The following is a 22,741-nucleotide window of genomic DNA, read 5'->3' as shown; positions in this document are numbered from 1 at the left end:
ACAAAGGTATTTCCCCTGATTTTCAGATCTGTTTCTGATTTCCCACCCCCTGCTCTGGGTAGAAACTGTCATAGGCACTATGGACATTGCAGTGTGTGTCCCTGAAACTACAACTGCAGTCATTAGCAGACTTTGTAACCTGATTTCTAATTTAGAGTAATAAGCCTGCAAAAACCCAGATGCTTCTCACTGCCTGTTTAGTCTGTGGTACCTCTTTTTTTCAGCCAGATACTATACAAGAAAAGTTTTAATATGGAGTTGTATGAAGAGATTCATCTTTATCGAGCAGTATTTAATACCTGCAGAACCAATGAAAGACTCTAAAATCAAAGGCTGTGAAGGGCAACGGTATTGTTTCACAAAGATTGGGAAAGTATTCCCTGCTCGCTCCATCAGAGGGTCTCCGCTGTGAGACAAGACCTTTGGGCTGCCAGAGGAGTCCAAGCTGACGATGCAGGGCTCACACTCTGCACTGGGAGGATCCCTGAGCATGAGCAAAGGCCCGTGCCTGAGGCAGAGGTGAATCATCACTATGTTTCAGGTCACAGAGCTGTAGCCATTTCAGTGGGTTTTGAATCACTCACTCAGTACACTATGATAATTGGCTGCTTATAAGTACTGTGCATGGGGGAGGGAAAAAAACTTTTAAATAGTCATATTAGCATTACAGCAAAAACTGGAAAAACAGAGAACACAATCTGCTTAAGCAAGAACACAGACTTAAATGGTGAAATCTTAGTTACATCTTGGTCATATTGCTTACCATTTTCAGCCATTGCTTCCAGGGTGGAAATCTCACTTAAGCCACTACAAAGAACAAGTGAGAAAGATAATTAAAATCTCTTATAGACAACAGTGTGAACCAGAAAAGTACACAAGAACTGACTAATCAAGATGTCACTTTCAGCATCAGACTACAAAGTTCCTCCATCATCTTCTCATCTCCTCCTTATGATCCTTCTGCAAAGCAGTTTATACAAGGATGACATCTTCAGCTGATTCCTCAAAAACCTCAAACTCCCTTAGCTGCAGAGAAGCCAGACTACTGATGTTATTTCGATCATTCTTTCCTCAGTTTTCCTTGCATTTGGTGGTGTTCGCTTATCTGAAATTTGTACATGAGCTCTTTAGATTGGGTGTCATTTATTGGTGTAATTTTTAATTGCACTTTCTTAGGAACATACACGTACCATATACTGACATGTATGAATGCTGAAATAACAGTCGAGGAAGATGAAGAGCAAGAGAAGCTGAGCAGACGAGCTCACTATATTCATGCCTTTTATTTCCTTGAGGTACATTGACATTGTTATACTCAGTATGACTTCACAGCTTTCTGCTGAAATGATATGAAATAGCTGCCCATCTAGATCAGGTCTGTGACCCATACCCTTTATCCAGGAGTGCTCTGTACCAGACAAACCACAGCGATGTAAAAGCTCTACAAGTTACAACCAGGCACTAGCATCCACCTGAAGGAATAGCCTCTGCTTCCGTTACGCAACAGTTGTCATAGGTCTGGAAACACGAAGAGTTATAGCCCTCCTATTCCTTCCAGAGTGATGAAAACCAGTCTCATTATTCATTCTAACTTCTAGGTTGTTTGTATGTTTATTTGTTTATTTTTCCTGCCAGTTCTTTGACCCCTGGAATGCCTTCTAGCAATTAATTCTGCAGGTTAATCATGTGTTGCATGAAATAATTCAGCTTTTCCGCTTAAAGTGTGTTGCCATTTATTTTTATTAGTTGTCCTTTTGTTCTCATATAATGAGGCAGACAAAACAGGAACGCCTGACTGACTTTTTCAACATAATTCAGCTATTATACCTGGTAAGCTTATCAGAGGACATTAAAAAACACTGCATTCACATTTGCAGGAAAAATAACTTTGCTAACCCTGTAACCTTCCCTTTTGATTTTTAAATTTCCTGAATGCATCAGATATTTTCAAAAAAGATGTAAAAGTGTTGCATACTTTTGGTCAGATACTTTTGCAACAAGCTCCTACCTGATAAGCGGTTGTAGCTGAACCACAAGTAAGTTTGGTTTAGATGTATTCGCTTCCAGGTGAGAGATGTCGAGATTTGTCATGTTTGTTAAATTCCAATCTCCCGACTCCTGAAGAAAGCTCAAAAGATGCCTGGTAGCCTTGGAGTCAACAGCAGGCAAAACTAGAGATGAAGGAGAAGACTGAAGAATTTCCTGTAACAAATTGGACAGTTTATTTACATGGTTAACAATTAAACACAAACCATTTTTTTCTACATTCTGAATTTAATACACAAGGTGAGGAACCACCGTGGTAAACACTAATCAAGATCTCAGCAGCCTGGTGCTGACTGCAGGCTGATCCTGGAAAGGGGCAGTGAAGTGGCACCTGTGTTGCTCTTATTCATGCACCTTTTTGGGGCAAGCTTAAGATGCACAGTGATGTCAAATTCTTACTGTCCTTTCTGTGTGTGTGTTGGAAGAGAAGAGGCAGCTGACACAGAAGTTCTCAAGCTGAGAAAGGAGCAGGTGGAGAATGTATTGGAGAATATGGGGGGAAAAGCTGAGGCAGGATACGGATGGCTCGTGGTATGATATGAAAGCTCATCAGATGACCATCAGATGGGACCTAAATGGCCTCGTAGGTGGAAAGGATCAATGTCAGACACCTTGAGTTCCAGCAGCTGTATTTAGTAGAGACATACTTTGCATAACAAATTCCCTTCCTTTGTGTACGTCTTAGTTGTATAGCACAGAGTACAGATAAGTGTCTAATTTTAACTATTATTTTTTAAATAAATCAGCATTTTTAGGTTCTGCAAAAGAGCTGCCACCATGGACAAACTTTAGAGCAAACTTTAAGCTTCTGAGGGAGCTAGTTATCACTGTCCCCCAGGAATCTGCTCTAAAGGGTTTAGGGGTCCATGACAGCTGTTCACTTTTCAAAAAAAACACCTTTTAAAAGTCCACGAACATGCAATCCCCTTGTGCCACAAGTCAAGCAAGTGAGGCAAAATACTGGCTTAGCTGAACAGGGAACCCCGCCTGGAACTAGAGCAGAAGAAAAAAATATATGACCTTTGGAAGCAAGGTCTGAATTCACAAGGAGAGTACAGAGCTACATTTCACATCTGCAGGGAAATAAACAGGAGAAACCAAACCCCAACTTGAGTCGACACTGGCCTCTGTGGGGTCAGAAAACAAAAAAAGGCTTTTTCAAATACATCAACAGCAAGATGAAGTCAAAGGAAAACATTGGGCTGATACTTGGAGTGGATAACAAGAGGATAACAAGTAAGGAGGAAAAGGTGGAGGCATTTAATTCCTTTTTTGCTTCACTATTTAACAGCAACGACTGATCTTAGGCTGCCCAGCTCTCAGAGTTGGAGGACCATGCCTGGAAGAGCAGTGACTTTCAATCTGTGGTCACTGAAATTGTAAGGGAACATCTGTATCAGCTGAACGTTTGTAAATTCATGGGGCCTGACAGGATTCACTTCAGTGCTGAAAATCAGTGGATGTTATAGCTGGACCCCTCTCAAAAATTTACCCGAGGTCATGGGAGTCTGGGGAGGTCCCTGATGACTGGAAGCTAGCCAACATTATACCCATCTACAGAAAGAGCATGATGAACACTACAGACCCGTTAGTCTAACCTCAGTCCCTGGAAAAGTTATGGAGAAGATTGTTCCGGGGGATACTGAAAGGCACCTAAAGAACACAGCTATTATCAGGCATAGTCAACAGGGGTTCACAGAGGGAAAGTCCTGCCGTAGTAATCTGACCTCCTGCTATAATAAGGCCACCCGCCTGGTGCATGAAGGCAGCAGATGTAATCTTTTTGGATTTTAGTAAGCTCTTTGACACTGTCCCTCACGGTATTCTTCTGGACAAATTGTCCAGCTGTGAGATGAGCAAGTACATGCTCTGCTGGGTGACGAACTGGCTGAATGGCAAAGCTCACAGGGCTGTACTGAATGGGGCTGCACCTGGCTGGCAGCTGGTCACCGCCGGTGTTCCCCAGGGCTCAGTTTTAGGGCCAGTCCTGTTCAACACGGTCATCAGTGATCTGGATGCAGGAGTAGAATGCATCAGCAACTTTGCTGATGATACTGAAGTGGGAGGTGATGTAGGCTCCCTAAGGACGAGAGGCCTTGCAGAAGGATCTCAAGAGACTTGAGTACTGGACAACTAGCAACAGCATGAAGTTCAACAAAGGAAGATGCCGGGTTCTGCACCTGGGACAGAGTAATGTTGGACACAGGGAAAAACTGGAAGATGAGTGGATGGAGAGCAGCTCAGCAAAAAGGGATCTGGGGGTGCTGGTCAACAGGAGGCTCAGCATGAGCCAGCAGTGTGCCCTGGCAGCACAGAGGGCAAACCACATTTTGGGATGCGTTAAACAGAACATTGCCAGGTGGTCCTTCTGTATTTAGTGTTGTTGCAGCCTCACCTTGAATATTGCATGCAGTTCTGGGCTCCACAATATAAAAGGATGTTAAGTTACTTGAGAGCATCCAGAGGAGGGCAACAACGCTGGAAAAAGGGCTGGAAGGCACGTCCTATGAGGGGAGGCTGAGGACACTTGGGTTGTCTAGTTTGGAGAAAAGGAGGCTGAGAGGCGACCTCATTGCTCTGTACAGCTTCATGAGGAGGGGAAGCACTGGGAGGTGCCAGTCTCTGATCCCTTGTAATTGATGACAGAATGTGTGGGAACGGCACAAAGCTGCACCAGGGGAGGCTCAGATTGGACATTATGAAAAATTTCTTTACTGTGAGGGTGGCAAAACACTGGAACAGGCTTTCCAGTGAGGTGGGTGATGCTCCATGCCTCTCAGTGTTGGAGAAATATTTGGATAATGTCCTTTTTGTCAGCCCTGAAGAGGTCAGGCAGTAGGACTAGATGATCTTTGAAGACCCCTCTCAGTTGAACTATTCTAATTCTATTCTTGGCGTGGAGACACACACACAAACTTCATATCGTGTGCTATCTTTCTTTCTATTCAAAATACAAATTATAAGGCTTAAGCTGAGCTAGTTCAGATAATCAAGCATCAGGGAGTGTATATATGATTTTACTTATACTTCCCATAGCTGAGTTTCTGGTGAAAATACTTGAGTGAAATGTATTTTAAACATTCTTGTTCTATAAATTTGAAGCCTGCAAAGCTGAAAAACATCTTTCCAAAGATTCTTCTGAATAATAAAATTCACTTGGAATATTCAGGGAAAGCAAATGCAAGATGTAGGCTTGAGAATGATCAAAATTAAGATAACCCAAAATTTAATGTGAAGATTTGAAGATATGTTTTCACTGAGTCCTAGTTTAAAACCTGTTAGCTTCACTTCTGCATTTTCTACATTTAACTCCAGATCAAGTCTGTCACTTGATCCAACGTTCAGATATTCAAGTTGTTACAGACTCTCTCTCTCTCCCTCTAACTGATGCGAGTGTTGTGTTGCTAACACTTTTCTCCTCCTACTCTCTTTTCTTTTTGTCTGCTCTCTGGCTGCCTACCACTTTTCTGACCTCCCTTGGTTCTTTCTAAATGCTCACATGTTTTCCTTCCTAGACAAAGGTTAGTTATTTTCACATTTCTATAGATGCTCATATGGGAGGATTATGTAGTATTGTCTGATTTGCCAGACTGATAGAAAAATAACTGCAGAAATTAAAATAGAGCAGAAAACACTGATCTGGTCTTTGAGTAGGGTGTTTAGCACCTCCTGGAAGTGAAGGATGATACATTCCCTTTTAGTTTCTTTTGCATACACTAATATAGAGCTACAATCCTGAGCAGTAGTCAATTATTTCAGTTTATTTTTGATACTTTAATCCCTCGCCCCCTAGCTGCAGACAGAATGGCAGCAGCCAGTTCTTCCAAGGATATGTATTAAGTAGATTACTCATTTATTGTAGAATAAAAGATAAAATGCATCATTACTGAGGAATGTTTGAATTGTCCCTCTGCTCCTAACCAATCCTGCATTACCATCTGTCTCAGCTTCCAGCCACTGGTATTCAACTGTCCATTCGAAGGGCACACACAGCTGGATATCTACTCATTAGCATCAGACAGACATTTTGGTCCCATGCCTCTCGTTTGTGCCTCTTGACATTTGGGCACGGCACACTTGTTCTTAAAATACCCATATGTTGCTTTAGGCATTCTAGCACTTCAACTACGACGTGTTTTCAAAACAACAGACCTCCAAAAGAGGGCAGAGAATGAAGAGGAGTACTGAGAAACACCTGACTCTGCATTCTGCTAAAGGACTAAGCAAAGAGGTATAAACACACAGTAGCTGAGAACAGGAAAGGGAAAAGAAAACAAAAATCCTCCTATTGACCTGATGGACTGATAACAGAAATTCCTACACTGACAGGAGAATTTTTAACACATCTATTGCCAAATTACTCTGATTAATTTGCTTTCTTTAGTGTTCTGAGGCACCTCTCCTGAGTGAAATATTGTGAGCAGGTCCACGATTTTATTACATATATCGCTGCTGTTCAGGTATTTTTGAAGGTAGGCGTGAGATGACACTGTCTACATGTCCAGCCATCCTGAAGCTAAGTACCTGAATTATGATAAAGGTGTGCTTGGACTAACTTGCCCAGCTTTGGTTTCAGTACTGTGTTAACTGCATTGCTATTACACCTAAGCAATTTGAAGCTGGAATGGAGTAAATCTAGGTCTATCATTAAAGATGTATCATTAAAATCTTTATTAAAGACTCATGCGCCCACCTATAAAAGATCATTTAGGCATACTCGTTCTGAACTAGTTTATGTTTGGCAGCATAACTGACAAACAGTCTTATAATAAAAATATCTGTTGGAGAAAAGGCTCCTTCTCTGGAAACATCTGAGAACCTACACCTGAAGTGGGCAGGCTCTTCCATGTAAAAGAGATCTTTTATTTGTGAGTGTGTTGTTCAAAATATTGAAGTATTGTATTTATTTTCTACAGCACTGGTCAATGGTCCATCTATAAAAAAAAAATCTATTTAAACTGACTTAGAGGCACATCTGTTTCTACAGACACGGATAGCTGCAAAGAACATTATTGTTGCATTTTAGCTTTGCAGTTACTATTATCATACAGACTTCAATTGTATCTGTGATTTCCAGATGAACGCATAAAGCTATATGTTATGATTTTAATGAAAATTGATTTGATGTACTTTAGCTAATAAAATGCATTTCAGCTACAAAAAGCATTGTTGAACAAACCTCCGTACCACTGTGTTGTTTGGTGGCAGACATGACACCAGGTTTTTCAAGGGTTACAGGGAGACCTGGGGAACTACAGAGAAGCAAACCTGAAGTCTAAGAATGGGAGAAACCATTTTAAAGAATAAAGTACTGACTATAACAATACGGCAGGATTATACTGAGAAAAGGCTGACACAGCTTTTGCAAAAAGGAGTTGTGTGTCACAATTCTGCTGGAAATCTCTGAAGGAGTCAATAGGCATGTACACCAGGGAGCTCCAGCTGTTACAGTGTACTTGGATTCGCAAAAAGCACTCAGCAGAATCTTGTAGCAAAGACTCCTAAAGAAATTAAGCTGCTTTTGTGTGGTCTTCACAATACTAGGAGGTCTTCACGTGTATAATGAGGAGGTAAAAAGGTAGCAAGCAAGGGCTAAAAAAAACGCCTATTACCAAAGCAGAGAAAGGTGGACCCTCTGCATTAGTGTCTGTTCTGTCCAGTATAATCATAAAATATCTGGCAAAAAGGCATAGATATTGAGCTAATGAAATTTTCTGATTACACTGACTTATTTGAAGTAATGAAGGCAAGGGACAACAGTAGGGGCAAATTTTGGGAAAGCCCCTTCAGCAACAAGACAAGATTTATTGTAAATTGATTTTAGAAGAGCACAGAGTGAGAAAAGAACAACACTAATTTTATGTACACAATAACAGACTTGGAACTGAGCGTCACCCTTCACGAATGAAACCTTAATATCAGTTCAGTGTCTGATGATGGTCAAAACTGAAAAAAAAAAAAAGTATTGGCCTTTTTTTTAGTATTAGTCTTTTTTGGAAAAGACTATGGAACAAAACAGAAGAAAATGTTCTGTCACTGAAGAAATTATGATGCAATTGTATCTTGATTAGTATGCAATTCTGTGTGGTCCCTTATCAAAAACAAAAACAAAACAAAACAACAACAAAAAAAATAAAACTCAAAGAGGTACAGAGAAGGGCAACAAAAACAATCAAAATTATAGCAGGACCTTTATGCTGCACGTGACTAAACAGTGCTCCTCAGTCTAGAAAAATGACCACTGAGTGATGTTACAGTGGAGATACAGAACCACAAATAGCAGTGACTTACAATAATAATTATGCAGCAGCACAGCTGGCAACTAATTGTTGTGTGCTACCATACATGGCAGTTCTAAGGAGCTGAGTAGTGTTTGGGGAAAGCCAAAGCTAATATTAAAGAAAAATAGTTCATAGGATAGGTGACTGCTTGACAAAAAAAAAGTTCCCCAAATGCTAATCTTTGTATTTTATTATTTAATTAAGAAGTTCTTTGAATGTTTAAGATAAATGATCTACATATAAGATTCCTTTCTGCATTAACTGGAAACAGAATTCTTTTATTGCATACAAAACCACTGATCCCAAAAGCTCAGAACAGCTGCTAATGTAGCTGAACAAATCTAATATCTGCAAATGTCTCTGTGGTTTACAAGCCTACAACTCTTTTACAAATAACACTTTCTTCTTGTAGTACACATGCTGCTACATGCACATACACCCTCCAAATGAGATCTCTGGTTTAAGTTTGTGAATAGATTTGCATTGCCAAAGTTCAAAGGAGGATACTCGAGTGGTATGGAACGGTTATAATGGCTTAATGAATCACTTGTATAATATAGATTGTGAAGGCATAATACTTTGTGGTTATGCAACATGAAAGATCCTAATTTCCGCAGTGAGAAAATTCAGACCTGACCTTCTCACTGTCCTGTGTCTTTCATAGCATGATTAAGAAGAGATTTCTTTCCCAAAGTAAGTCAAGTGGAATACAACTGATGTGATAGTAACTGAGAAAATTTTTGTAGCCTTTGTTGCACTCAGGATGGAGCTGGATGATTATGAAGATCCCTTCTGGCCCTAAAAGCTAGGTGATGATGCACACACACATCGTCAGAATTCTGCATATGGGCATGTACGTGAAAAAGAAATTTTTAATTTATACATATCGTTTTCTTTTTTCTAAGTTACAGCATCTCATCCACCACAAAACTATGCTAGAAAAGATTGCCAAGACCAACACAACAGATATAGGAAGTGCTGTAGTTAAGATTACCAATTTGATGAAAGAAACTCCAGTTTTGAAGATGCTGTAATCAGAAAAAGTTTCTCTGCTCCAAGACAGAAAGGAAACAGAGGCAAGGTCTGAAAGCAAGCAAACTGTTACTGATATTTGTTCAGCTTGTTGAAAACCAGGGTTCAAAATTCTGCTCTGTCAGATATAGACCAAAGATTGATGTAAATGTGATCCTTTGTTTCTTCCTTACTATCTGTCCATATGTCCCAAATGCACTCAATATACCACCCAATTTCTAAAACCATTAGTCCCTAGACAGCTTTGGATATAAACTCTACAGTGCTGATGGGGTCCCAACTACAAGGCAAAAGAAGAGCTTAAAATACTTTTATTATCCTTCCACTTAAACATCCAGGGCCTACATAAATAAGACCACAGCATCATTAGGAGCTTGCAGCAGTAATACATATGTTCCAAACAGCTTATGAATTTTAAAATCAAACCAGCTTTGCAGTCCCATAAGCAGGAACACAATCTGCTCCAGACACAACCTTGCATAGATTTTAAACCCAAAGAGGGTAAGGCATACCAGAGAAGTACCAGTACATCTGCCTGAGAATGCAGTCACTGATCCTTACTCTACAGATGAATATTACTGCCATTCATTCCTCCAAAAAACCATGTACGTACTCTGAATAGTTGTTTTTGTTCCTGCATCAGTGTTAAAATGTTCTCATATGGCAAAGACATAAAGGTTAGCATTAGGAATACAAGGAAGATGTGAGGTTTTTAGACAAGAAAGATGTAGAGACAGGTAATATGTAAATATTTATGTATTTAATTATACATACAGCTTGCTGTGTAGTGCTTAAGAATTAACACTTCCTCATGTACTCTGATATCAGTTATGTTACTAATAGCTCTGTTCATCCTGCACTGCCCACAGGAATGACTTAATGACTTCCACGTGTGAACATTTTCCTTCTCTAATCACAGTTCAATAAATTGTCATGTAAGTATAACCAGAGATGCTGAGCACAAAATCTGTGAATCTCTTCAGTGAGGACAGGAGATAAAGTTCATGACCATTTCAGGAGGACTCAGATTCTATGCCTGAAGTTTATTTCAGATTACTGAAGTAGCATGAAGATTAAAGCAATCCAGTATCTAGGCGTATATTCACAATATTCAAACATGACAAAATCAGCTGTCTGAATGGGTCAAGACAGCTTTACCTCATATGAAAATAAAATGAGTGTTCAGTTCTGAAAATCTGGGGTAAATAATTGATTCCTTACTTCTTTTCTTCCTACGACGTCCAAACACTACTTTGGGGAGTCAGTCTTAGAGTTTTTAATGCATGTATGTATAGCTTTTCATAATAAAAAATTGCAACATGCTTAGGAACAATTTTGCCAGTTAAGAGAATTCTGAAAAACTGATCTAAAATAAAATAGCCACATAACATACTTCTGCAAACTGAGTTGTTTAATTGATATACCTAAACTGAAATAATCTCAATAAATAATTTAAATTGGCAAACTGCTGCAATTCAATTAAATTTTGCCAGTTATTGTCTGTTTGCATCTTTCTTACATCATTTTAATTAAAAAAAAAAAAACACAACACATATAAAGAAATAAAAAGAGAGAAATGCTTGCCTGAACATTTTGAAATGGATTCTTGTTACCATAGGATTCACTGTAGTATGTGAAATCATCTATGCTAAGCTGAAAAACAAAGAGAGCAGATTGGTGAGAAGGAGCCATGTCCACACTTGCACTTTGTATTGGTAAGAGAAAAGAAATTAATGTTACATACGGTCTCTTGAAGGAACAAAACAAGATTTCTGGGACGGGGGCTAAAAACAGGTTGCAAGAGTACAGCCAGCTCCTGTGCTGAGACAATGTGTCCTTCATGCAAAGCAGGCTCTGGATTCCACTGGGATCTGCAAAGAAAATCATTTTTTTAACATTAAAATTGCTGCCGATGATGACACCACTTCTTTCTCCAAATGTACAGAAGCAGTTGAAAATATCATCAACACTGGATTAAGTTCAGGTTTACTGTTAAATTTACTTTCATTCCATATAAGAGGAAAAGAAATTCTCCACGTTCTGTCTGTATCATGTTAGTTACAGCAGGAATGGAATTGGTCCGGTCCAGGTAACTCTCTCTACTATTACTAGCTTTTCTTGTTTGTGTACAGCACCACAGCTGCATCTTTCCAAAAATTAGCTACTAAATAGAATGAAGAATATACTGAAAACCTCCAGGGAGAATTCCCAAAGGTAATTCCAGTTCCTGAAATAATTTCCAATGCCATCAGGCACTTGGTGGCTAGAGAGCAATACGAGTCAGGCTAGACCACAAGTTGTCATAAACCAACATTTTTTCATAAACCTTCTGTTAAGTTAAAGTGGCTTTTCAACGTTTTTGTAAAAAATACATTCTCTCCTACAGCTTTCATGTTGGAGTAACCATTCTGCAGAAGGAGCTCAGAAAATTGCCTATGCAGGAGCAGAAGCTCTTCTGAACAGAATGGCAAAAGACGCCAAGAAAAGCTTATGACTCGTTTGCTAACTTGTCCTTATGAGGACTGGACAGAGAAATAACTTGGCCATTTAATTTTGTTACAACTAAGAATAGTTCTGGGTAAAACTGTTGGCATTATTCATTCAATACCTGGCTGGGATTTTAACAGTACACAACATGTTTATAGGGATGAAATTTATTATGAAAATTTTGGTCCTGGGTGACTTGACTAAGGCAGTATTGCCATACTGTATAACACCCAGAGCTTGAAGCTTAAGCTCCTCTTTTCCACAAACAGCCGTTGGTTGCTAAGGCCTGAGAAACCAGGTACTCAGCCCCTCTGACCGGTTCCACAAAGAACACAATATGGAGAATTGCTGCGTGCTTTAGCATCTGTCATTACATGGTTGCAATTTGGTGAAGTTGAAATCGTAGAATCACAGAATAGCCTGAGTTGGAAGGGACCCCATGAAGATCATCGAGTCCAACTCCTGGCTCCACGCAGGACCACCTGTGTCTGAGAGCGGTGTCCAAACGCTTCTCGAACTCCAGCAGCTCAGTGCTGTGACCGCTGCCCTGGGCAGCCCGTCCCAGTGCCCAGCCACCCTCTGGGTGCAGAACCTTTCCCTAACCCCCAGCCTGACCCTCCCCTGTCCCAGCCCCATGCCGTTCCCTCGGGTCCTGTCGCTGTCCCCAGAGAGCAGAGCTCAGCGCCTGCCCCTCCGCTCCCCTCGTGAGGGAGCTGCAGGCCGCCATGAGGCCTCCCCTCAGCCTGCTCTGCTCTGGGCTGAACACACCAAGGGGCCTCAGCCACTCCTCATGTGTCTTGCCCATACATCCTACAGCAACCTGGTATTTGTTTCCAAGTGTCTTTCCTTGTCCCAGACAGAACAAAAATGAATACAAAGTATTTTTCAAAATCACACAGGCTTTTGATACATATATATATGCACTTACATATGCTTTAGTATAGCTCTCAATATATTGAATAGATTCAATCAGATGAAACTAATCGAACTTAAAAAAAAAAATTGCAACCCTAAAGCTACTCAGAAATGACCTTTCCCCAGCAAGTTTTTATGACTTAAAACAATCTTTGCAGTCTCTTGAGGTGGAGGCAGAACAGGGGCAATGGATGCATAGGCAGGGGTCGGTACTGCTTCTGACAGGTGAAACCCATATTTCACTTCAAGACTCACCAGTAATTCCAATGAAGACTGCAGAGAGTGAATCAAAAGCCTCTAACTGCACCCAAAGAAGAGATAAAAACAGTGCAATCGTTCAGCAGTAGATACCTAGTTCCCTTCAGATTTGAGGATTTGGGAGTGTACTAGAGCAAACAGAAAATGTGGGGGACTCATTCAGGACAAGGCGCTGCAGGTGTTAAAATTACATTCTTCTAAGTCTTTTGGCTGTTTCTTTTCAAGCTTTAGAGGTAAACCTTGCTGTGCAAGAAGAAATTATTTTTTCTGATTTGACAGAAATTATCATTTGATGTTTTCTTAGTTTTCCTCGGCACCTTCACTTCTTTGTTCATTTGTGTTTGACAATCCACATTAATTAGTATTTCTGAAGACCATCAGCTTAGAGATTCAATCAGACATGCCTCAACTTTTCAGAAAAGTTGGCCTCACGATTTCAAAGATTTAAATATAAACTTCAAGATAAGGCGTTCTGAATTCACTAACTTTCATACTGACTTTATGGATTGCATGGGTACACCAAAGTACCAATGATATTAAAGGAAAAAAAGATAGATTCAATTAAGAGATGTCAAAGAACGGTTTGTATGAAGTGAAATAATAGCGAATATCTTGCTATATTTATTTTTGCAGATCAGATAATTGGTAATATCACTTTCATGCCTAGTTTTAGAATAAAAAAATGAAGATTTTGGGAACTCTTTGGACTTGCAATTAAGAATAAAAAGTAACAGAGAGCACATGAAACAAAACTATTTTATTTGTAGCAGTACAATGGCAAAGGCTTTTGTCATGAACTCAAAAAACTCAGAAATGTAATGATTCTGTTTTAAAGCACTCTTGCTTCTGAGTTATTCCTTGTTCCTCGAAGCAGCTCTTGCTAGCTATCTAACCTGAAAAAGCACCTTTTGAGAGACCTTTTTGCTTTCAAGCAGTCAACTTCAATAACTCCAGCATCATCATTAGAAAAATAAATCTCCATCAGCTAGTTAATAATTCTGTTATAATGCAGTGTTTGCCTAGTACTCCTATTCCCCTTATTATACGCATTTTACTTCTCTTAGATAGTTTGCCAAGTACCATGAATGGCAGTGTGCGAGGCTTCACTTAATAGGCCAGTGACCTGGGTGCAACGGAAATTCCCACTGTGGTTCAGATGGGAAATGTCAGTATGTTTTACTAGCTGGTTTAAATGAACTGCAGAGGGAAATGGGGATATGTGTCTGCATGGTGGATAAGCCAAGGGTGTGCATTACCGAACGTAATGAACCCATCCATTCCTCTGAACTCCTCACCTCAAGCAGGCAGCAATGGGTCAGTAAGGGACGGCACAGGATGAAACAGGCACCAGGCCAACACATGTATCGATTACTACAATTGACTGCACACATGAAATTTGATGTCCAAAGATGCACAGCCACGTGAAGTCATCTGCATGCCAAGCAGGCTTGGTGTCCCCACGGCAGAATCGTCATCCTCAGCCGCAGGGGCTCCCGACAATGAGGATCTCTGCTAATGTTTGTGCTTCCCTTCTGCCTAGAAATTAGGAAGCTTGAAGCTCAGCTGCTCTCTTTTTCCTCCAATAGCCAAAAATGCAGTAAAGAAAGGAAGGATAGCTAAGCTTGGGGTGGATTTTTTTTTTCTTCTTCTTTCTTGCCCTTAACTGCTCTGGCAGACAGGAAGTCTAAGCATACACATTATTGCAAAGCTGGGATACATTCTCTGATCTGTGCTCTTCCTAGGCAGAAGGAAGACTTGAGCACTTATTTTTGACGGGAGCAAAGATTTCAAGATTGCTTGTACCTGGACCTTCAAGAGGACAGATGGTAAGATAATAGGACTTCATTGTTCTAACCTGGGAGCGTATGTACTTGCTTTGTAGCTGGCTTCTGAACTCTTGCCTACAAGTTATTCTTGTCAGTTGTCTCTTTCAGTTGCCACATGATTACCACATAAAAAATAAAATTATCCCCTGCACAGAAGGAGTAAGCAAACTTTTGGAAATGGTCTTTAAATATCACTTCTACACAAAAAGCTCATGTCACCATTTCTAGTAGCACCAGTAGAATGAAAACTGGTGACTATAGGGAAAAAAAATAATTCAAAAAGCTCCTCAAGCATGCTAGCACAGAGTATCTCCATACAAGTCCAGTAAACTTATGGCTAAAATAATTTTCTGTTTTCACTGTATCCTTTTTATGCTACACCTCCTTGCAGGAGATTTTTCAGTAAAGTCCTTGCAGCTTTAGGAAACACCACAAATGTCCTATTTGGCATTAAAGACCTCAAAACCACTTAAAATCTGGATTTTCCAAAAAAGGTTTCATCTCCCAAAATAAGTGTAGCATAAATGAAAAGTAGTAATAAATTCTCAATAACTACAAGCAAAAGTCATCCTAAAACAGACACACGAAGGGCAATCACAAAAGCTAATTTTAATGAATTTATTTCCTCAGGCTCCCTCTCTAATCTGTAGAGAGAAAGAAATTTCTTTTGAATATTTTTCCGAAATGGCTAAGTCATGTTTCCGGTCTGAATCACATGCTAGAGGAACCTCTCTGTCTCTCTTGGTTCGGAAAGTAACAATATTAACAGTATTAGCTTAATGTCTGATTTAAGATAAAGGCTGTTTTTTTCCAGGGCGAAGTCACTTTGGAGAATGTCTACTGATATGTTAGTATTCCTTGTGAAAAGCAGGACACTGTGACCTGCTGTCTTATTCCCACTTCATCTTTCTTCTGAGTGCAATAAAGAAAGATTGTTGTTTGGTGAAAAAACACTCATTTTTCTCAAAGTACAGATCTGCATTTTTTCTTCTAGAGGGAAGAGGTATTTGATTTGTAAACGTCCCTGTTTATACCCACTTCCTTTATGCTTTGCACACTGTGCATGTCTCTCAGTTGCAGGTTTCCTCTATATCTAACATTATCTTGAATAGCATGATTACAATACAATAACGCATAAAAGAAGAGTTTTTCAACTTCTAATACAGCTCTTCTGAGATACTGCTTTACAAAGACTGACTAATTCTAAAGAGTAGCACAATTTATTAGAACTCAGCAATTCAGTATTGTGTCCTGATAGTTAACCCAGGACAGGGTGATGGAATAGATGGGTGAATCTCAACTCCTGTTGGTCAGTGAGCGAAGCCAAAGTTTTAAATTGGTGAGACGTGTTTCCACAAAGCGAGCAGCAATCCTTTGATAATTACTGTACTTCTTTAGTTACCCTCCTTAAAATTCTTAATAATAGTTCCCTGATTTCATAAGCCTGTATGCCACGCACTGAAAACCTTACATCACTGCAAAGGACCAAGATGTAAAGCACAGAACAGAGTTATGCAAACAAAAGTTCCTGTTCCTCTTTATTTTATAAAATAACACAAATCTCCTTTCCACTAGCTTCACAGGCTTTCACAAGACACAAGAACTAATTTGTCTCTCATAAAGACTTCCCCTTTTAAAAATGCAGAGGTCACGATAGGAGGAACATTTCTTGTATTCATGGAAACACGAAACTAGTTTAATCAGTCCACCATCCTGATTTTCTTGCTCTAGATTTGTTCAGGCCTGAACAATCTGCACTAGGGTGAGTTGCTAATTGCATCTTGGTGGAAAGTTTGTTTTATGACCACCCTGGATTAACCGATAAGACTTTGCTTATATTGACAACATGTGTAATATTTATATAAACTAGGATCTAGGACAAAGGAAGCACTGATCTTTTCTTAGACTCTTGAGATCACTTTTATCCTAACAACTCCCTCCAACATTCACTTTGCTTTTAAATATAGAAGTTTAGCACTTATTCTCATGTCTGTGTTATAAAAGTGAACAGATTAAGTATTTAGAATACAAAAAACCTTGATATTGAGTTACCTGTTTATATCTTTTGGGGGCAAGGGAGATGCGAGTGATAGGTGGAGGGGTGTCAAAGTCACCTAATCAAACTTTATCAAAATGGTAACATTTTCAGACTCCTGTATGCTATGGCTGCCTAGGGGCCAGAGGCTCAGTTTCTGGAAATGCTTAAGAGATAGGAAGACATATGTCAAAGTTGTTATTAATTACTGTAGAGAAAAAAATACAATGCCCAGGATACATATGAAACAAACACAATAAACACCTCCTGCATGTATGTTTTCAAATGCAATTTATCCACGATCTCAACATTAAAGCATGACATGAAAAAAAAAAAGCATCATGCTTGTCTATATGGCACTGTACACAGAAAAGGATCTCCTGAAGAATAGTGTAACTCCTGACGATCATAAAATTTCTGAATCCTTCTATTGCTGTCTTAAAATTATTGCATTAAGAAGCAACTAAAAAAATAAAAAGCAAACAAACAAACAAACAAAAACAACGACACAAAAGGAGTTAGCTCTCAGACTTAAAGCTTAATAATCTTGCCTAAAGACAAGAGATTTCCACTGGCATAACCAAGAGCAGCGCTTAGTCTGTCTTCCTAGTGATAGCTAGGTAGTTCACCATGCCTCAAACACATTGAATGGCTCGAAGTCTCATGAAAGGTAAAGCAAATTCAGCACAACCAGCTGAAAGGATAATTATCTCCAAGAAACCACTGGTTGGATTCCCTTCTTCCTTTACAGAAGGGTAAAATTGTAAGCAGCACTCTGGGAATTAAGAGAGCGATGGAGGTACAAAGGCAGCGAGTCCATTCCCATGAATCCTGATGTGATGGTTGCTGATGGCCAAAGCAGCACAACGTGCCCCGCACGGCCGTGCCCACCAGCAGCCCCCACCACCGTGTCCCCCCTGTTCCCCCTCGCGTCCCTCCTGCTCCCTCCCGGAGCAGACAGCTTCGACTCAAGGCCAGCCACGGGACGAGAGAGCTTTTCCTGGAGACACCTGGCTGGAGAGTGACACATTCAGCTGGTGTTACTGATGGTTTGTATTAGAGAAATTGTTTAATACCCAGCTGAGATGAGGCATCCTGTTGAACTAGGTGTAATTCATACACTCTTGCAGAGGGCAGGAGATGAACTCTCCGCTAGATGGTCTGCAATTTAGCTGTTATTTCTAACCACTGATGCCTATACACAAAGCGGTTGTTGGTAAAATATTATCAAATGTTATTAAAAAAAATGAAATAAATAAATAAAAAATAAAAGGAACTTAGAATTGAAAAATCAGCATCTGGGAGTTAGGAGCTGCAAGGATTAAACTTGGCCACGCAGTTTTTGGTCAGCTCCTTTTTGGGAGGCTGCCTTATGGCGTGCCTTTAAGTCACGAAAGCTCTGACAAGAGGACTTCAAGGTTGCCTCTGGGTGCACAAAACCTACCCGCTTCAGACGCGAGGGATCACCACCGCTCAGCGCAGCACACCAGAACTACGAACAAAAAGGCGTAGCTTCACCTGTTAGCTTGTTCGCCCACCGGCAAGTTTACTCATGGCGCAAATTTACCGCCCGGTAAGGCAAATTTACCGCTCGCCAGGCCCGGCTAGGTAGGAAATACACGTCCACACCCGATGGGAGCAGCAGGGTGGGCGCCGCTGCCCGCTGTAGCTCTCCTACCTCACAGACGACCAGAGCAGCGCGGGTACGTGGTCCCCGGCCAGCGCCGGCCGGCCGGGCAGCAGCAGGGAGCCCAGCAGCAGGACGGGGCCCGGCGGCAGCGGGGAGCCGGGCATCAGGGGGGCCCCCGTCCCCAGGAGGGTGCCGAGCAGCAGCAGGGGGGCAGCCGGGCAGAGCCGTGCCATGCCTCCGGCGCAGCCCAGGCGGAACTGCGGCAGGCTGGGCGCGCACCCAGGCCCGCTGCACTTCCTGCTCCGCCGGGCTGCCCCGGCCTGACGGCGGCTCCGCGAGGCCGCTCGGCGACCGCAGGGTGCTTTCTGGCAAAACGCTGGCTTCCTCAGCTCGGGGCTGGGGCTCGTAAAGGGTTTTAATAAGCCTCCGTCTCGTAAAACTCTCCGCTGTGTAAGCGGGGACGGATTCCTCTGACACTCCGGTGGCACTGAGCGCCGGGGGAAAGCCCCTTCACGTCAGGGTAACGCTGACCAGCGGGCACTTTCTGTCACGGAGCCGGGTGCACGGGGGTCGTGCCGCTAGCCAGGCACGCCGGTAGGGTACACCACTATCACTTGTTGCATATTCACGTATTTGTTTCAGAATCACTACGCATATTCATTACTTTCCCCCAAACTATTTACATTGGCTCTGCCCAGCTGTGCGTGCTTCCCAGCCCGGGGTGAGGCCCTCCGAGGGTCTCTGAAGAGCCCTGGTGGTCGCAGACGAGTGTTTGCTGCCTGTCCCTGTCCCTGTCCCGTGGAGGCATGCGCAGCTCCTCTCTTCTCCCTGTTCTCCCTTATGCTGTTTCAGCAGGTAAGAATAAAGCAGCAGCCTGCTTCGTGCAGGCAGCTCCAGCTGCTCCCATGCAAAGTTTCTGCTATCTTGTGCTTAGGCAAGTGCTCTAAAGTTAAGCAGGCATCGTGCAGTTGTTCAGCTTTTGAGCTCAAATCTTTACAGTTTGGATGAAGAGCCTGTTAGCGGTAACACCAGCACAGGGGAGACTCACAGAGTCCAGCTCCTGACATGCTGCCCTAGCTCCTTGATAACTGCAGGCTGATAACAGCATTGCTCGGCTTCAGAACGAAGTACATTGAAAACTTTTCCATGCTGAGCAAAATGTATTTTGCAGAACTTCTGTCTCCTTCCCCTGCTCTATATTATCGTGTCCCTCAGCTTAGCTCTTTCACATGTGTTGAGAACTGGTGTCACACATTTGGGTGTTGACAGGTTTGAAGTCTGCAGTAAATCTACCCATTGCGGATTCCAGCGAGAAGGAAGAGAGTGAGAAAACGGTACGTTTGGAGTGCATCCACTGAGACATGGAATTGTTCAGCTATCTTTTGCAAGGAGCGATGCTCTCCCCAAAATCAAAAATTTCAAAAGTCGGGAGCAAATTATAACCACTTCAGAACCTGACTTCAGTATTTCACAAGTCTTTTGCAAGATCAAAATAGCCATAGAGCGATTCTTCACGCTGGGAAGCAAATTTCTCTGCAATCCCTTCTCATCCCTGGCAAGCGCTGAGTTGTTTCTGTGTCATCTGACTACATCAGGCAGCAGCAGTCATTTAGCACATGTTGAGCACAGGGCATGGATGCCTCTTCGCAACCAGAAGGAGATATTAAGGACATTACACAAAAGAAATTGTTAGCTATGCTAAAACAAGTTGTGACAAGGGAAAAATAAGGAAGCACAATGCAAATTGTAAGGCAGATATAAACAGAAGTCAGAAGGCATGCACGTCTGAATCAGAGCACACATAGCTTGACTCATGAAGTCCATTTGCCTTAATTCACAGTATATTGTGCCAGCACTGTTGACTAATATGGGACAATTTGTTCATCATTTCAATCTCAAATCAGATTCCAGATACAAAAACAATATTCTTGAGGAAAGTAATAAAGCCAATCCCCCACATGCTCCTTTTCTTCTCCATGTTACCTTTGCATAACACTGAAGTTAACCCTTTTATTGCACTTTCCCCTCCTCATGGATATTTCATAAATCCTTCATCTCCCTTTTCTCAGGCCACTGTTTGTCTGTTTAAGGGAACAGACAGGTAAGACCAGACCAGACCACAAAGGACAGGAGTAGAACTGGAACACCCTAGAGAGAATCCAGGATGAGTTGGAATAATTCAGTCAACAAAAGCAAAATATTTTGTAATTCTGGAATTGTTCGGCTTTTCCATGGTGTCTTCCAGAATATGACATACCTGGTTTTTCACCTGTCTGGAATGGTACAGACAGGTTTTGTGTGCATCTCCTACCCACAAAGCCAATGGACTGCAATTCCTCCTGTCTGCTTCTTACAGTCATTTTTCATATAAGAAACAAAGAATTGAATGTCAGCATTACATAAAGCAAGAGCGCACAATGTGGTTGCCCACAGAATACTAAGGGAATCAGAGAATTTGCAGCAAATTTTCAATTTCAATTTCAAATTTCAATTTTGCAGAACATGCTGGATTTGCATTGCAGTTGGCAGTCTCGAGAAATAGTGTGTTACTGCTTCTACACTTCCTTTTATTCCACTATTCCTTTATTCCACTAAGCCCAAGCTTTCTGCAACTGGTTCCTTTTATTCTCCAGCCTGCGCAATGCAGAGATCCTTGCTTTGTGAAACAGAGCAATAAAGCGGCATATCTTCCTATTCTTTCAACAAAGAGCAGGTTCTAGGGGGTCTCCTCCATTACTAACACGGTTGATAAATATGACCAGTGCTGCCAGGACTTTCATATCTGAATAAGCCCTCAATGGTCTGACCTGAATGTGTGGAAATCAAGGCCCACAGATACACAGACAAATAATGCACTGTACCCTGATAGGAATGTCACCACAAGGGCAAATGATTCATTAGCAAATAAGTGAAGATTCCATACTCTTTTTTTTTTTTTTTAATGGGTGATTAATGTGTTTCCACAGGGCTAAAGCGTTTACGCCATTTAAAAAATTCCACTGCTGCCATGTGAACATCTTTTGCAAGTCCACACTCAACTGCTGACACCACAAATGAAGAGCCTAAGTCATGTAAGAGATTCCTGGCTTCTTGTTTCAGAAATGGTTGATGTAAACTAATGAAAACAAAAGAGAAGCTAAAACAAGGGAGAGAATTATAAAATACAGGAATATTGTTCCTGTCTCTTTCTGGCTGGTAATATCTTGAAAAACTGACCAACCCTGTGTTTGAGTTGGGCCTTTCAGAGGGGATTTGCACACTCGAACCAAATCACACACAAGAGAAGTGAAGCACAGTTGTAGATGTACTCTCCATATTCTGCCTTACAGAAATCACCTTAAAACTTTTTGAAACAAAAGCAGATTGTTTTCTCTCGGATGACTGTATTACTTAGGATCAAACTTTTAACTGAAAACACACTGAATTTTCCTTTTTAATATTTCTCCGCAACCCACAGGTTGGGAATGACTGAAGTGAAGAAAGCTCTAAAAAAGGGAATGAGAAGAACCCATTGACTGGGATTTTAATTTGCCTCCCCCAGAAAATTTGGCTCGCAAATGCATCTGCATATATTTGCTCCTTTCTCTCTTTTTTCTTCACTTCTAAAAATAAAGATTTCTTGCCAAACCATACGAAAGAAATTTAGCTACTGCAAAGAGAGGTTTTTCAAAAGATTCCTTTCTCTGAATTAATTAAAATGAGATGAGATGGGATCGCAGAAGTTCTTTCATCTGTGAGCAGGAACCTAAACAGTAATATAGACTGATGCCTTTCAGTGTACACAAAAGCACACCCAGTTTACTCATGCATTTTCCACAGAGGCTTCTCCTTGAATACTCATAGGTTAAGTCCAGGCTTAGAACTGCTTGTACATGAAGACTTTAAAATCCAGAACAAGTTCAAAATCCTGGAACCCAGACAACCGTGAAATCACTATGAATCTGCAATGAAGGAACACCTCCACCGCTACGTATCTCCACTTAACTAAAATGATTTTATTATGAGAGGCTGTAGTATTGACATACCTTGTGCTTGCCTCTTACTCCTAACCATTTCTCTGGATTTATACATGCTTTCTTTTACAATTGTATTCATATCACATATCCCACATATTTCTCATCCTGTCAAAGTTGAAATATGGAACTCAAAAAATAATGGGGAGAAAAGAACAAAATGATGTAGGCTTAATTTCTTTTGCTTGTGAATCTTTTTTTTTTTTAAGAAAAAAAAA

The 22,741-nt window shown here is 41.1% G+C and overlaps 1 protein-coding gene and 1 long non-coding RNA gene across 3 annotated transcripts in view; one reads left to right on the top strand and one right to left on the bottom strand.

Annotated features, from left to right (window-relative positions):
* The window catches only part of ATP6AP1 (ATPase H+ transporting accessory protein 1), a 56,159-nt gene extending 36,853 nt beyond the window's left edge, over nucleotides 1-19,306 (bottom strand). Inside the window, exons 1-5 of the mRNA XM_083820278.1 lie at nucleotides 18,559-19,306; nucleotides 11,104-11,230; nucleotides 10,944-11,012; nucleotides 2,009-2,202; nucleotides 764-807 (exon numbers count right to left, since the gene is read on the bottom strand). Coding sequence (XP_083676404.1) covers nucleotides 764-807; nucleotides 2,009-2,202; nucleotides 10,944-11,012; nucleotides 11,104-11,230; nucleotides 18,559-18,743 — 619 coding nt within the window. The 5' untranslated portion in view covers nucleotides 18,744-19,306. The remainder of the gene's footprint in view (nucleotides 1-763; nucleotides 808-2,008; nucleotides 2,203-10,943; nucleotides 11,013-11,103; nucleotides 11,231-18,558) is intronic.
* The window catches only part of LOC310892480, a 9,442-nt gene continuing 5,950 nt past the window's right edge, over nucleotides 19,250-22,741 (top strand). Inside the window, exons 1-3 of one of the 2 annotated variants that reach the window (XR_014578172.1) lie at nucleotides 19,270-19,365; nucleotides 19,780-19,844; nucleotides 21,477-21,581. This is a non-coding gene — a long non-coding RNA (uncharacterized lncRNA). Of the gene's footprint in view, nucleotides 19,366-19,779; nucleotides 19,845-21,476; nucleotides 21,582-22,741 lie in introns of both variants that reach the window. The other variant, XR_014578171.1, reaches the window with a different exon arrangement.

The sequence above is a fragment of the Anser anser genome, assembly GCF_964211835.1.
Source record: "Anser anser genome assembly, chromosome: 1".
Taxonomy (NCBI): Eukaryota; Metazoa; Chordata; class Aves; order Anseriformes; family Anatidae; genus Anser; species Anser anser.
The sequence above is the reverse complement of the archived record's forward strand: the minus strand, read 5'-3'. Positions and strand labels throughout refer to the sequence as shown.